Source organism: Thyridium curvatum (genome assembly GCF_004353045.1).
Source record: "Thyridium curvatum strain D216 chromosome Unknown NODE_45_length_338668_cov_82.209118, whole genome shotgun sequence".
Classification (NCBI taxonomy): Eukaryota; Fungi; Ascomycota; class Sordariomycetes; order Thyridiales; family Thyridiaceae; genus Thyridium; species Thyridium curvatum.
Genome location: NW_022156800.1, coordinates 285093 through 299939, shown reverse-complemented (window position 1 = coordinate 299939; position 14847 = coordinate 285093). Strand labels below are relative to the sequence as shown.

The window sequence follows — 14847 nt, the reverse complement described above, 5'->3', positions numbered from 1 at the left end:
AACAAAATCTATGGCATGAGAGTACCTTGCGTCACCAGTAGCTAGACGTTGTGCAAGTCGGGCGGATCCAATCGGAGGATGCGCCAAAACTCGAAACACCACACCGTCGGACTGCATGAGCGGTCGCCGTTATTCTCACCTGTCGAGAACCACCACATAACCGCAGCGTGCCAGGTCATACATTGCATCCATGCCGTCACAGACTCCCCACGAGTCTGTCCTTCTATAGCTGAAAATGAGGACTTAGGCCACACCAGAAGGCTTACAACACACAACCCATCTTCTGTCCCGCAGGATCTGGCCTCGTGCGCACATCTGATCGGGGCTATGAATGGTTCCTGCTAACGGAAAATGTATGCGTTGTGCAGGACACCAAAACTGTCGTCCAGAAGTGTGCGTGCTTGCCCTAGGGTTGACTTCGTTTCTGTACGGTTGACCCTATCGGGTTCTCATCCACATCCACGACTTCTACGGTTCAACCGCCCAAGTGGGCTCTCAGGGCAGCCGCCGTTTCATATTTCCAAAATAGGTAAACGGAATATGTATTGGCTCTTTGAAGCAGCTACGACTAACTTGTAAACACCTCGCTCATGTACCATGACAATGTGATCTATCTCCACCGAGTTGTTAGCCTCTCATCAGACTCCACGCAGCCAACTTTCCTTCGAAATCGCGTAACATATGACCTGATAGTGCTGTGTGGGTGACAGCTTGCATTAAAAGTCTTTCCCGGGACCGTGATGGTGGTCTATGGCGGCAGGCTACCGCTTTAAGGACAACTTCGGGACCGGTTCACAACCGTTCTCGACGATCTCGAATCATGCCCCAACGGATGCAGTATCCTGTGGCGCTATTGCTTCATGTTTCTGACATCAGCTCCAAGAAGTACATGCTCGTGAAAGTACCATGCCAGCAGTGCTTGGGCTCAGCCGCTTTGGCCAGATCTTCCATAGACTCGAGCGATCTCTTCGTAACGCCTGCCTCGGAAGATTATCCGCCACGGACAGGGAATCTCGGTCATGCATACCTAGGTACGCATGGAATGTACTGTGCAATCAGACCAACGGCTGTGCTTCTGTTCGTCCAAAGTGCGCGCGGGGTGTACTGTATGCGTATATTCACCTCCGGACATCCCCAACCGCAATGTCCAATCTGCCCCACCCTCCTGCATCCTTGTCTTGAGTTCTCCCACCTGCATGCGATGGCTGAGCGTAGCTCAGGTAGGCAGTGCTAGTTTTTTGTCGTTTTCTCTTTTAATTCTATGACAAACATTCTCATTCTTGAAAGTTCTAACTAGCTCAGTCCTGTGCTCAACTTAGTAGTGGTTAGTGATGTCGTGACTGTCGGACACTCTTCCCACGATAGAATAAGGTTGCTCAGAAGGATGCGTTAGATCCCGGCTCTGACCCATAGCGCATCGTAGGTTGTGCCACTCAGGTTGACCCCCCTGGCTCCAGGAGGCGCCGACCCTGTCCTCCCCTCCTTGACGTCCGGGGTACCGGTGGGGGTTGCTTTGCCGTTCCCAACGCCCAACACCGCCGCCCGGCCGTGCACACTATTGTTCAGTTCGAGGTACCCGCCGTCCAGGCTGACCTCGTGTCTCGCGGAAAATGTCCCGGCGCTCTGGTTCTTCAGCACCCACGAGGTTGAGGAGGTCCGTGGCCAACTAAGCCGAGACAGTCAGGTCCATATAGGCTGAATAGTGGCACACAAGAGGCGTGCTGGGCTTTGTGATATCTCGGATACTCGGGTCGCTCCTTTGTGTATCTGTTAGCCCTTGTCTATGGCTTTTCAGCTTGCAAGCTGACGTCCGGCACTTATGCAGGAATGCGCTGTGGCCAGGGATCGGCGCAAGAGGCAAGCGCTGCAGCTAAGCTCGGCCTTGGGCAGACAACATGGCACCATCTTAGTGGAAACTATGTCGGCAATGTGGTCATCCCACATCCCAGGATAAGCACCACTCAACAGCCTGATACTGAGCTCACGATCACGGACTCTCCAACAATCTCCTATTAGCGGAGATGGAGACCAAAACCGGGACTTGTGTGAGTGGGACACCGAGCAGAACGGGATCCCTCGCCTTTTCCCTGGAGTCAGGGATCTATCCTGGATTTTTTTGGTCTCTCCACACCTGCCGTTTGCCTCCCCTGTTCTATTTATTCTCCAAGCGAGCTTACCCAATGCTCTGGTCCAGCTTGGGGGCCGTGTCAACTGGCTTCTGCATACCCCCTGCATGCTCAACGGAGCTATAAGTAATTCAAAGGTCTGCGCTTGTATCAGAGACCGCCCCCCCTTGACACTGAATTCTCTTGCTGCACGTCTCCCTCGCCCGGGCTTTCCTCACGTAGTCTCCTTCATCTTGATACGGAACTCCTTACATACAAGAAACCCGTTCAACAAGAGAGGGGAGAGAGATCGCCGCCAGGGCTGCTCAAGATGGAGGGGTTGGCACTTATCCTGCTCTACCTCGCTATCCCCAGCCTGCTCTTCTCCGCCGTGCAGCAGATCACATCATGGCGCAAGAAGAAGTTCACCCCCAAGGCCAAGTTCCCGGGGCCGAGGCAGTTCCCCATCGTGGGCCGTGTCCATGACCTGCCGCGGTTCTCCATGTGGTTGAAGTTCAAGGAGTGGGCGGACATTTACGGGCCGATTTACCAGACTTCCATGGGCGGCCAGACCTTTGTCATCATCTCCGATGAGAAGGTTGCCGAGGAGCTCCTTGTCAAGCGTGGCCACATCTACTCTGGCCGGCCGCAGATCCGCTCCTTGATCAAACACAAAGACGGACCAGCCTATGTGGCCTTGATGGACCGCCATGGTAAGTAAGCTCACTACATGAGCTCTCTCTCAAATTACACTGCGCGCAGCGTACTTACACAGCATCGCAGACACCTGGTCCAAGCAACGGAAATGGGTCCACGCGGCCATGGCAGAATCGCACCGCCAGCACTTCTACGGGCACATCGAGAAGGAGACCCGCCGCTACCTGGCCATGCTCCTGCTCGACCCGCAGCGCTTCCTCTGCAGCACCCGCGAGCACTGCGGCCGCATCATGAGCCGCCTCGCCTGGGACGACGCGACCCAGGGCCCCACCAACGGCAACAGCGCCGACACGACGCTGCACTGCATGTCCGTCTCGGGCCCCATCACCAACACCATGACGCCGCTCTGGCACCTGCCCTTCTTCGTCAACCCGTGGAAGCAGTTCGAGATCAAGCGCGAGGCCGGCCAGCGCGCCTGGTGGCTCGGCAACTACCGCCTCGCCAAGCAGCGCATGCTGCGGGGCGAGCTGCCCGACGACACGTGGGCGTACCGGTACTTTGCGCAGCTGCAGAGGGAAGGCAACCCGCAGCTCGAGCAGGAGCTGGACCAGGAGGTGTTTGCGAGCTGCATGATCGGCTTCTTCAACCTCGTCGGCGTCGTGACCATCTCGGGCCCGCTCAAGTTCTTCCTCATGGCCATGGCGCTGCACCCGCAGTGGCAGAAGAAGGCGCAGGAGGAGATCGACCGGGTCTGCGGCGACCGCATGCCGACCTGCGACGATATGCCGAACCTCCCCACTGTCAGGGCATGTCTTAAGGAGACCGTTCGCTGGCGATCTGGTGTCCCTCTGGGTGAGTATCACGGCATTGCTACAGCTGATGTCTATTTTACACAACGCTAATTGTTTCTCCTCATGACAGGTGTCCCGCATCAGGCTGAGCGCGACGACGAGTTCCGGGGCGTAGAGATCAAGAAGGACACCATCATCCTCGCCTGCGAATGGTATGACCGACGCAGTTATCACAATAACACTTAGGGGGCAGTTCTAACATGTATCCGTCCAGGTCCATCAACCGCGTCGAATCCAAGTACCCCGACCCGGAGAACTACCACCCGGAGCGCTACCTCGAGCCCGGCTGGCCCACCTACCAGGAGCCGCTGTCCAAGTACCCCAGCTTCCGCGAGGGCGCCTCGATGCACAGCTTCGGCTGGGGCCGCCGGACCTGCCTCGGCAAGGACATCGCCGACGACGAGCTTTTCGTCTCGGGCGCCAGCGTCCTGTGGGCGTTCGACATGGGGCCCAAGGTGTGCCCGTCGACCGGCAAGGAGGTGCCCATCGACACGCAGGCGACCAACTCGCACGTCATCCTGGAGCCGAGCCCGTACCACATGACCTTTAAGCCGAGGAGCGAAGCGAGGACAAAGAATATTTTGGAAGGTTATGCATCAGTGCAGTCAGAGCTTAGAGTGTGATTGTGTGGGCGGCCAGCGCGCTTTGTCGTCAAGTCATTGGAGTGGGGTGTGGTTAGAATTAAGCAAGTGAGCACGGGATGAATACATAATTGGGAAATTTGCATATTAGTCTTGCACATTCTTTTAGGCCTGGGCGGAGTTCCATATTTTGTCATCTAAGATATCATAGCTACTCAACTTTGTTCTTTCTCGCCGTGCTGTTTACCTGTGAATGCAATTTGTATACAAACCCGTTGATCACACTGCTTCAAGGCCAACATATCAAATTGTACCTTGTCTGTTTTGCTGATTGAGTTCCTCCCAAGCTTTGTCAGTTCGTAGAATTGTTTAGCGACATGAAATATTTCATCCCTTTGTCTATGCTGTTGCTCTCTTTCATGTATGTTTCTGCTTAGTTCCCCTTTAGACAAAGGTTTTTGTAATAACGACCAAGAGATAAAACACTAAGAAAGGAGCCTTGTCGAACAGTGGTTTGATATGTGCCGCTAAAATTAGAAACTGTTCTTCAACAGCCATGCTAAAGGGGGGAAATACATACCTATTTTCTTTGTCTAGACAGCTTCTCTGTCTGATCAGCTTGATGTGTGCCGCTAGATTTATAACCTGTTCTTCGACAGCCATACTGAAGCGGAAAATACATATCTATTTTCTTTGTCTAGAAAGTTTTTCTGTCTCGTCAGCCTGACAGGAGAAGTGTGATACCATTATAAATACCTACCATTCCATCATTCCTAATAAACTTGTACTCATTAATTCAGATCACTCAAGCCAAATACGACACACCTTCAAGACACTTTCGATAAAGCGGTTTGCAGACGAAGAAAGCATGCCTCAACACAGATATAATCTTAGGCCTGGGGCAAAGGGTCGCCAGAAGGCAAGCCCGACGCCAGAGCCTGAGCCGGAGGGATCTGCTGGCAGCAGATCCTCGCCAGAGGCGCAGGCTCCGAAAAAGGGAAAAAAGGTTGCCAAAGCTCGCCGAAAGAAGAAAGTGCAAGCGCGGAAGAGGGCACAGAGTACCCCAAGCGCTGATGGTGCTGGTTCGCCGCAGGGAGAGCAAGAGGAGGATGCGGCACAAGAAGTCGTCGAGCCTCAGCTGCCAGAGCCTGAACCGGAATCCTCACCAGAGGTGCAGGCTCCAAAAAAGGCGAAAAAGGTTGCCAAAGCTCGCCGAAAGAAGAAAGTGCGAGCGCGGAAGAGGGCACAGAGTACCCCCAGTGCTGATGGTGCTGGTTCGCCACAGGAACAAGAGGGCGCGGCACAAGAAGCCGTCGAGCCTCAGCCGGCAGCCCAAGAGGAGCAAGCGGACGCAGTACAAGAGCCCGTCGAGCCTCAGCCGGCAGCCCAAGAGGAGCAAGCGGACGCAGTACAAGAACCCGTCGAGCCTCAGCCGGCAGCCCAAGAGGAGGAAGCGAACGCGGCACAAGAGCCCGTCGAGCCTCAGCCGGCAGCCCAAGAGGAGCAAGCGGACGCAGTACAAGAACCCGTCGAGCCTCAGCCGGCAGCCCAAGAGGAGGAAGCGGACGCTGGTGTGGTTGACCGTCAGGTGAGTCCTGCCTCACCCGAGGGCTCATACTCACCACCCAGCGCAGCCATTCGCTTGATGGAGAGATATCAGAATCCTCCAGAAGGCCTCGACGATGCTGGCGGTGGTGCTGCGGGGGTAGAGAGTCCCGGGAATGATCATCCGGGCATGAATGAGCAGGATGGATCACCTGGCCATCAAGAGAATCTTGGAGGGCCAGCAAATCAGGCGCAAGAAATCGCTGGAGACCTTGTTTCCCCGGTGCCGGATGGCCTACCAAGAGGGGACCTTGACGCACAGTGGGACGCTCTGGATCAGGCGATGATAAGGGACGCGGTCCAGAACCAGCAGGACCATATGGTTCCAGCTGGTCCAGCGCGATCCCCAGGGAGGCCACCGACGGCAGAGGATCATGCAGCGCATGGGATTCAGCCGGAGGGCGAAAATCCGTACAGTCCCGAACTGGCTGCCCTGCTAGGAATCGACCTCCAAAACAAGCAGCTCCTTGTCGCCGAGGCCGTGGCCTACCACGCCGCCCGGGAGCGGCAGGCCCGCGAGGCGCCCGATCCCCGCCGCGCAGAGCGCGACGGCTGGCAGAGCTGGTGGCCCCAGCACGACCCTCTGGTTAGGGAGTGGGTCGGGGATAGGTGGAACGAGATGTCGAGACAAGAGAAGGATGAGCTTCTGCAGGATCTTGCCAGCTCTGACGCGCCGGAAGCCAGGCGCAGGCAAATGGCGGCGGATATCCAGGAGGCAGAGGCACTTCGGCGGCGGCAGTGGAACGAACAGATGGAAAAACAACTTTTGGAGCGTGAGGACAATGTGGAGATTGCGGATGACGGCCAGCCGCAGGTGCGGCTGTCACTGGAGAATTTTACTGCCGCCGTAGCCTGGGAGGTGGCTGAGCAGACTCGTGTCTATCCAGCTTGGGCGACGCCGGATGAGGTGTATCGGGTGGACGACGCCTCTTCTTGATGAATCTTCCAGAGTCTCTTGATGAGTCGCAGGGTAGTTGATCTTAGATTTGGGCGTTTCTGATCTAATTGGGATTGGGAGTTTAGGGTTGTTTCGTGCTCATCGAATATAAGGAAGTTCAGCGAAAAGAACAAAGCTAAATGTGTGAAGTCGAGTCGCAGTTGTGGTCAATACATAGCGAGTAAACTCAGTGACATCTCCGACTGTCTTTAACCACTGTATAGCAAGTCTATAGGGGTTCTCATTAACTTCTATTAAATCCCACTATGCTGGCTTTCCCCCAATCCAGACAGGATAGTCCATCGTGCAGGTGTATTGCTTGCCGTGGCGATCACATCCAGCCTGAACATAGCCAATCCCTGTAGCGTTGAAGGGTGATCTGATTCAATTTTCGACTTAGTAAGAGCATTCCCGGACAATGTAATATCTTGAGTTACTTACGAACTGCCACAGTTCCATGTTTGAGTCACAGTGAGCATGTCCAGGTCTGGATCGAACTGGAACTCGGCTGTCGTTCCAGAATCACCGCTGGCAGGCTTGCAAGTGCCGACAAATGTGCCATTCTCTTTCCCGGTGGGCGCGCATTTGAGCTGATCCGCGTTTGCTATACTCTTCAATGTAAAGGACGGTCCAGTATCATTCGTAGGCGCGTTCTCAACCCCGGGAGCCTCAGACCCGGGCCCCATCTCAAAATTCCGCAGCCAGTCGTCCAGCTCCCACGATTGATACCGCTTGGAGTTTTCAGCGCATTCGGCGTCCGCGGCCAGTCGGGCAGGTTGAGCCGTTGTCTTGAATGTGACGGGCTTCGGTTGCAGTATGCAGCTGTCCTCGGTCTTGTTGCAGTCCATTTTTATTTCGACTTGTCCGAGAGCTAAACCGGATGTCCTGCGGCAGAGTCTGTGTCATTCATAGATCCAGAACAGAGGGAGCCTTCCACTACATACCCTTGTTTGTCCGAGCAGGCATATGTATGCGAGACATACATCATTTGCTTCTTCCAATCCAGGGCAAAGGATATTGTCGTGTCAGTTGTACCGGCATTGCCGGTCCAAATACAGTCGCTCCAGATGATCTCCTGACCACCTTCATACCAGCCCGCCCACGCTTCCGGCCATTGGGCGACGCATTCAAATAATGCATAACTCGGGGTGATGCTGAAAGCTATCGTCGACAAGCCGTCCTTCTTTGCTGGATCGGGCCCGTCGTATCGCCCATCACCGATGCGCCAGTTAAATGTAGTCGCCGTGCCACCCTGCCCGCATCGGCGAGCGGCGTCTGTTCCGAGGCAGCAGGCTAGAGTTATCACGGAGATCGCTACAATTCTCGCCATGTTGCTATAGGGCCGCAACTTGTGTCCTCAACGTTGGTTTCTAGCATCTGAAAAGCATGAGAGATCCTTCGACCTCGCTGATTATAAGGACGGTCGCCAGCGGTATTCCTCCCAGGAAGAATCTCGCCGAGAATTGCAGGCTTCCCGGCAATAATTTGAATTCTGCCGCTTCGGAGATCTCAGAGCGGCCAAGCCAAATAGTTACTCTTGAATGGGTGGATGGTACCTCGATATATTTGGCTAAATGACGGATGGACATACAGTATGGAACATAGAATGAGAAATCGCAGTGGCAGAAGAGTGAGAGAAAATGTCTTACAGAAGCCGGTGAGGCAAAGATAACGTGGTCCGCAAGACATCGTGCTGTTCTGGATACAGTCTTAGCGACCAGTGCATGCCCACAACGTCTGCGTTGGCGAAATTGGTGGATGTAGATCATAACACACTAGATCATAACACATCTCTATATTATGTATCCGACCGTGGGCGCAGAGAGGGACGCGTCTTGCCATGTCGTGTGGCTGGGAGGCTTGGCTAGGCATTAAACTTCTGTTTTTACCCTGATCGAATGATAGCCAGTCGTCGATCAAGCCAAGAAGATATCTCGATGCGATGCCGTTACTGACATTGTCATTGTTGGTATGATGAGTCTCAGGAACTTCAGCCTTGCTTTCCCACAACTGCCGAAGCTCTCTTCTAGGCTAAAGGAGTAACCAACCCGGACTAACTTCTCGCAATAGTATCCCATCCCGAGATAAGCGGCCGCTCCAATCACGGATGCAGAGAGGTCTACCATGTCTTCACGCCCCACAGAGATTAATTAATAACTTTATGAGATGGCCAACTTGCAGGCTATAGTACAAACAGCTGAGGCGCACTGCGGGCTGGGCGAATGCCGCGATGGCAACGGGTTTTCCGTATTTAGCTATTGCTAACCCGGTACGGATGAGCCCCCTAGTGTCTCTAACTTTTCTCTTTGAAGCTTGAAGAATCTTCACACGCAAGGGATCAAGAGCTTTTCGACCGGCGTAACTCAAAATGCTCTCCAAGATCATGATGCTGGGCCTCGTGGCCCAGCAGTGCGTTGCGCAGTCCATGATCCGCTTCGGCTGCTCGCAACTCGTCATTGAGCGTCTCGACCCTCTCGTCAACCCAGGCATCGTCGGCTCTCCGCACGTGCACCAGATCGTCGGTGGCAACTCGTTCACGGCCAACATGGACCCGGCCGCACACGACCTTGTCAAGAACTCGACCTGCACCAGCTGCACGTTCGCCGAGGACTTCTCCAACTACTGGACCGCCGTACTGTACTTCCGTGCTCGCAACGGTACCTACAAGCGCGTCCCCCAGTTCCCCAACGTAGGGCTCCGCGGCGACGGCGGCATCACAGTCTATTACATCCCGCCCTACGACGGCAAGACCAACGTAACGGCATTCAAACCTGGCTTCCGTATGCTTGTGGGCGACGCTGCCCTGAAGTCGGGCAAGGACCAGCAGCGGCAGCTCTGCCATCGTTGCCTCGGTGCCGGCTATGACCAGGGCGGCGCCCCGTGCACATCGGCAGTAGATACCAAGGAGTTGCCGAAAGGGTTCTGCAAGGGAGGCATACGCACGACCATCACTTTTCCCACCTGCTGGGATGGTGTGAACACCGACAGTCCTGATCATAAGAGCCATGTCGCGTACCCGGCTAAAGGCACATTCGAATCCGTAGGCGAATGCCCATCGAGCCATCCCGTCCGGCTGCCTCAGATTATGTACGAGGTTATGTGGGATGTGAGTAGAAACTGCTTGGAACCTCTTCCCAGAAAGTGGTTTCCTTGGTACTGATGAATGAGCTCAACTAGACAACTCAGTTCAATGACCGTGAACTCTGGCCTGAAGATGGCTCCCAGCCATTTGTGTGGAGCACAGGAGACAGGTGAGTCATTGTATTCCCACCCGAGATAGTTTAAGAGATACTAAGGCAAGGTCCTATCAGTACTGGTTTCACCCAGCACGGCGATTATGTTTTCGGTTGGAAGGGTGATTCGCTCCAGCGTGCTCTCAATGCTCGCTGCAACAATGCAGTCTGCGCCGAGCTCAAGACTCAAACCTCGGAAGAAGCGATGAAGTGTACTCTGCCCCAGAGAGCAGTGGAGAATGTAGATGGATGTGAGTCATCAAAATTCTTATATGGATAGTAGCATCTAATTAACACACTTCTAGGGCTGGAGCAAATTCCTGGAGGGGCCATGGTTGATATGCCCAGCAGCCAGTAGGGCGCTCTATCAGCAAACGATATTAATTATGACTTCTTATGGGTGAGGGCTTTAATGCTCAGAAAGATAATCTGAGAGCCTCATGGTGTTGAACAGAACATATTCTGCAGACCTAAGCCTACTATTCTCTGTATTGTGTCTATCTCATAATTGAAGTAGAAAGCTCTTTGCTAAGTCCAATCACTCAACGTATTCTGCCACTGCCAGAGGTGGCACCACTTTCAATTTCGCCAGATCCCTCAGGGTATCAAACATAGACTCGTAAGAGTCTACGCTGCCGTGGAAGCCCATCTTTCGAGCCTTTCTCATACTGAGTGAAAGAGCCCATCCGCCAATGATCGAGGAGTCGCTCATCGCAAAGACCTGGGCCCGACGCGCCGCATCCTTGAAGTGGTCTACGAGCAGGCCATGTTCTTCAGAGAGCTCTTTCCACGCCTTTTGTACCTCCGGATCTTCGGACCATTCGTGTAGACTAAACGAGATTCTAGTCTCTCCCTTTGGGCCATAGCTGCAATTTGTTAGCATTCAAGCACTCATGATCAAGGCATATCTGACGGAAAGCCGACCATGGACCTACCCTCGTGGTGTTTCCTTCCATCGAGATTCGACAACCTTGTACTTGGCAGGGTCATCTTCAGGCGGGGTCCAGCTTGTGCCGTACCACTTTCCAAGATAAGGCCAAAGACGACCCCAGGTGAAAGGAAGTCCGTCCTGAGCATTGAACGCCTCGTTGCCGGCTTTGGGGTTGAGGACGGCCCACTCTTCCAGATATGCGTTCATAATCGCAGTGCTCTGACAGAACTCCCTATCCCATGCGATGTAATCTCCCGGGAACTGGACGGGCCGGCCAAGCTTGGCCTGAACAGCTGCATAGACCCCGATGCCGACCATGTGGTTGAGGAAATTGTCCCGTACAGCGCCGATGATATACGATGGCCTAACCACATTCCACTGAGCGCCGGTCTCCGAGCAGAACTTGGCCAGGGAATCTTCTTGAGGATAGTAAAAGTTGTTCTCGAGGAGGACCCTGGGATCACTCTCGAATGATGGGTTGGTCGCTGGACCAATGTGGAAGCCATAGTGCTTGGCTCCTGTCTGCAGCAGGAATCGGTTCGGGACTAGATTCGCCAACTTCAATGCTCCGAGAAAGTTTGCGATCAGCTCACCTATCGTGAAGTCGTTAATAACGTGCGAGAACAGCCCGAATATACTGGATAGGCGCTCATACCATTGACTCTCGCCAACTCGTCTGCCTCGGACCACATCCCCAGCACGCCGCCCTTCATGGCTGGCTGCATGTAGGAGAAGAAGAAGACGTGATCACTATGATAGTACAGCTTAGCATTTATATTTCATACCATTTTCAAAACATAGAGTGCCCGACTTACACTTTCTTCACCACCGCCTGTATCGTCTTGGCCAATGTCTCCGGGCCCGCCAGGAAGTCGGCTTCAACATGTTCGATGCGGCTTGCGCCTTCACCCAGCTCCTTGTAGAAGTAATCCGGAGGAGGTCGCCGTGAGAGGGTGTATATCTTTGACCATCGCTCGGGTGCAGCACAGAGGACTTTCAGCATATGGTAACCCGAGATGCCAGTGGCGCCTGTAACGATGGCGGTGAGGTTTTGGTGGGAGGCATCGTCGGGATACACGGGCAAGCCGTGGAAGATGCCGTTGGACTGTACCAACTCTGGTGTTCCGGCCATGGTCTTTGAAGAGCTAGACTCGCTTTAAGGGCACGCAATGCGCAGTCAAACGAATATGAACATGCGATATGCAGCAAAGCCGAGACGGCGCAAAGGTCATATACCCGCTACCGCATCCCCTCCTCGCTCGGGGGAAAGACTTGATTGTGTGACACACTATGGGATTCCATAGCTCGTCCCAAGACTAGCTAACATTGAGCTAGTCGTTACTGGGCGGAAGCTCTCAGGAGGAGTAATCCGCGGATTGTAATGACCGAGATGGAGAGTGGCTGCAAATTGTGGAGAAGTGTTTGGGGTTTCGGTGCTCTCCACGCCGGCCCCAAGTTCCCCCCTCAGTGCATCCAAGATTCCCCACAACTAGGAGGATGGGTCTGTCGTGACTAGAGACGCATGCTAGGTAAAAGGAATATTCACAGGTTGGGGGCTCTGTCACGCTGTGATGCTTCATGCTCGGCACATGTGAGGATATGCGAGGATCTCGAGTCAAATCAAGGCGTACGACGATGTAGATTATGTGATTCATGTACCCGATGTATTACTACGTAGACTGTCTGATAAACTCTACAAAGATCTCGATTGCCACCCACTGCCTAGAACGGGATTGGTCTATTCATTCTGACTTCATGCTGGGAGATAGTTAGATATCATGCGCCATAGAATTTACTTGGAGTTTTAACCTACTTGATCAGCACGGTCTTAGGTTCAGTGTAGGCACGAAGCACTTCTGAACTAAACTCGCGTCCGAGCCCAGACTGCTTCTTGCCTCCAAATGGAGCCACGACGTTCATCTGTGATCAAGGTTAGATGATACACAATGGTTAGTGGGAAGAAATGAGCGACATACCACACTAACGCAGTTGACACCAACAACGCCGGCATCCAGTTTCGAAGACACTCGAAGAGCCCGAGTAACATCTCTTGTAAAGACTCCCGCCATAAGACCGTATTCAGTATCGTTGGCCTTCTTGATGACCTCTTGTTCCGTCTCAAAAGGTATGATGACAGAGACAGGACCAAACACCTCATCGTGCAGGATCTGTGCATTAGCCTGCGGGTTGACAAAGACCGTCGGCTCGATGAAATATCCATCCTTGCCCAGCGTTCCACCGCCGGTAGCCAGTGTAGCTTCTTTCTTGCCGCGTTCAATCATCTTTTGTACCCTCTCATAGGCCAGCTTGTCTACGAGCGGCCCGTATGCAGTATCCTCTTGCGAAGGATCGCCCATCTTCTCAGCAGCAGCCTTCATCTTTTGGACGTAGCCCTCAACGAACTTTTCCACGATTGACTTTTGCACATAGACACGCGAAGCCGCGACACAGACTTGCCCTGATCGAGCCATGATCGCGTTGACGGTCCACGTCAGCGCATTGTCAAGGTTGGCATCTTCGAAGACCACGGCAGGGCTCTTCCCGCCCAGCTCCAGGGTCACGCGCTTCAGGTTACTCTGCGCCGCTGCCACCTGAATCTTCTTGCCGGTCGGCACACTGCCCGTAAAGCTAATCTTGCGGATGCGCATGTGGCTCGCGAGAAGCGCACCGGTGCTCCCCGCCCCCGTGAGAACCTGTACGACGCCCTTCGGGATGCCAGCGAGCTCAAAGAGCGGGCCGATAGCCATGGTGCCAAACGGTGTTTTCTCGGAGGGCTTGACGATGATGGTGTTACCGGTCGCGAGGGCTGGGCCGACCTTGAAGAACATTGTCGCTATCGGAGCGTTGAAAGGGCATACGGCTGCGCACACTCTGTCGGTCGAATCAAGTCAGCTTCTAGCCGTAATTGCCGGTATGAACACCCCAAAGACTCACCCTAGAGGCTCGTGTCGAACGAGCTTGACGAAACCATCGTCATCCGGCATGTATTGGCCTGCCTGCTTGTCCGCCCACCCGGCGAAATACCTCAGCCCATTGACGATGTATGCCTTCTCTCGGGTCGGGATCAGTGAGACCGGGTTGCCACTGCTGAGGGAGTCCAGCTTGAGGATATCCTCAAGATGCTCTTCTAGGAGACTGGCAAGTTTGTTCAAGCACTGTGAGCGCTGAGCGTTGGTAAACTCGCTCCACTCTCCGGAGAACGCTGCCTCAGCGGCCTCGACAGCAGTGTCCACATCTTTTGCTGTCGCTACAGGCAACTTCTCCGAGATAACAGAACCATCTTTTGGGTTGATGACTGTGAATACCTCGCTGCCGCTGGCGTTGACGTACTCGCCGTTGATGTAGAACTTGGTCAGCTCTGAGGGTGTTGGTACCTTGAAGCTACCCATCTTTGCGTGACCTGCGCTGTGCTTGCTGACTTGGTGGTAGGATGTCTTTGGCTTGGGACTGATTGAAACCCTTGGTCTCCGTATTGCTCTTCATGCTCTTAGCTATGAGCTTCTTGACGCTAACAAGGGTGGTCCTTTGGCATTTGATGTGTCTGTTCCAACGTTTCTGCGAGGTTGATCGGACAGGGCGTGAGGGGATGCGAATCTCGGAGTGATTGGTTGGCCCACTTTCGGCGGATGGTTCCCGATGGTCGATCCGGGGAACAGAGCGCGGGATGAACTGACCATCCACAACAAAATTGGTCGTGATGGGGACACCGCGGGGTAACACTCGAAGCTAGGACTCATTACTTGGGTAAGACGTGTCACTTGTTCCATCGATGTGGTGCAATAACGTAATCTTGTAGCCCGCAAGTCTGAGAGAGCATTCCGTGAAAACCGGCATTCTCGACACCGGCTGGGTGGGGCGAGATGAAGGTCAAGTCTTCCAAATGGTCAATTCTCTTCGCTACATGTCCCAATATCCTATTCAAGGGATGAACTATAAAGCATACTAGC

General features: G+C 53.9%; 6 protein-coding genes across 6 annotated transcripts; 3 read left to right on the top strand and 3 right to left on the bottom strand.

Moving 5' to 3' along the window:
- Nucleotides 1–2436: 2436 nt before the first annotated feature.
- Nucleotides 2437–4236, top strand: E0L32_007442 (uncharacterized protein; the record flags this gene model as incomplete). Its single annotated transcript, XM_031142186.1, has 4 exons — nucleotides 2437–2818; nucleotides 2868–3614; nucleotides 3684–3765; nucleotides 3828–4236. The coding sequence occupies 4 exons, from the start codon at nucleotides 2437–2439 to the stop codon at nucleotides 4234–4236; spliced, it is 1620 nt and encodes a 539-aa protein (XP_030993655.1).
- An 826-nt stretch (nucleotides 4237–5062) lies between these two features.
- On the top strand, nucleotides 5063–6736 carry E0L32_007441 (uncharacterized protein; the record flags this gene model as incomplete). Its single annotated transcript, XM_031142185.1, has 1 exon — nucleotides 5063–6736. The coding sequence occupies one exon, from the start codon at nucleotides 5063–5065 to the stop codon at nucleotides 6734–6736; it is 1674 nt and encodes a 557-aa protein (XP_030993654.1).
- Nucleotides 6737–7000: 264 nt separating this feature from the next.
- On the bottom strand, nucleotides 7001–8066 carry E0L32_007440 (uncharacterized protein; the record flags this gene model as incomplete). Its single annotated transcript, XM_031142184.1, has 3 exons — nucleotides 7001–7115; nucleotides 7178–7621; nucleotides 7681–8066. The coding sequence occupies 3 exons, from the start codon at nucleotides 8064–8066 to the stop codon at nucleotides 7001–7003; spliced, it is 945 nt and encodes a 314-aa protein (XP_030993653.1).
- Nucleotides 8067–9104: 1038 nt separating this feature from the next.
- Nucleotides 9105–10327, top strand: E0L32_007439 (uncharacterized protein; the record flags this gene model as incomplete). Its single annotated transcript, XM_031142183.1, has 4 exons — nucleotides 9105–9842; nucleotides 9923–9987; nucleotides 10048–10220; nucleotides 10275–10327. The coding sequence occupies 4 exons, from the start codon at nucleotides 9105–9107 to the stop codon at nucleotides 10325–10327; spliced, it is 1029 nt and encodes a 342-aa protein (XP_030993652.1).
- Nucleotides 10328–10507: 180 nt separating this feature from the next.
- Nucleotides 10508–12032, bottom strand: E0L32_007438 (uncharacterized protein; the record flags this gene model as incomplete). The annotated part of the gene is made up of 4 exons (XM_031142182.1): nucleotides 10508–10835; nucleotides 10905–11493; nucleotides 11556–11650; nucleotides 11716–12032. 4 exons carry the CDS (start codon nucleotides 12030–12032, stop codon nucleotides 10508–10510), a joined length of 1329 nt encoding a protein of 442 aa, XP_030993651.1.
- A 610-nt stretch (nucleotides 12033–12642) lies between these two features.
- Nucleotides 12643–14289, bottom strand: E0L32_007437 (uncharacterized protein; the record flags this gene model as incomplete). The annotated part of the gene is made up of 4 exons (XM_031142181.1): nucleotides 12643–12658; nucleotides 12714–12820; nucleotides 12877–13771; nucleotides 13835–14289. The coding sequence occupies 4 exons, from the start codon at nucleotides 14287–14289 to the stop codon at nucleotides 12643–12645; spliced, it is 1473 nt and encodes a 490-aa protein (XP_030993650.1).
- Between the last annotated feature and the right edge of the window lie 558 nt (nucleotides 14290–14847).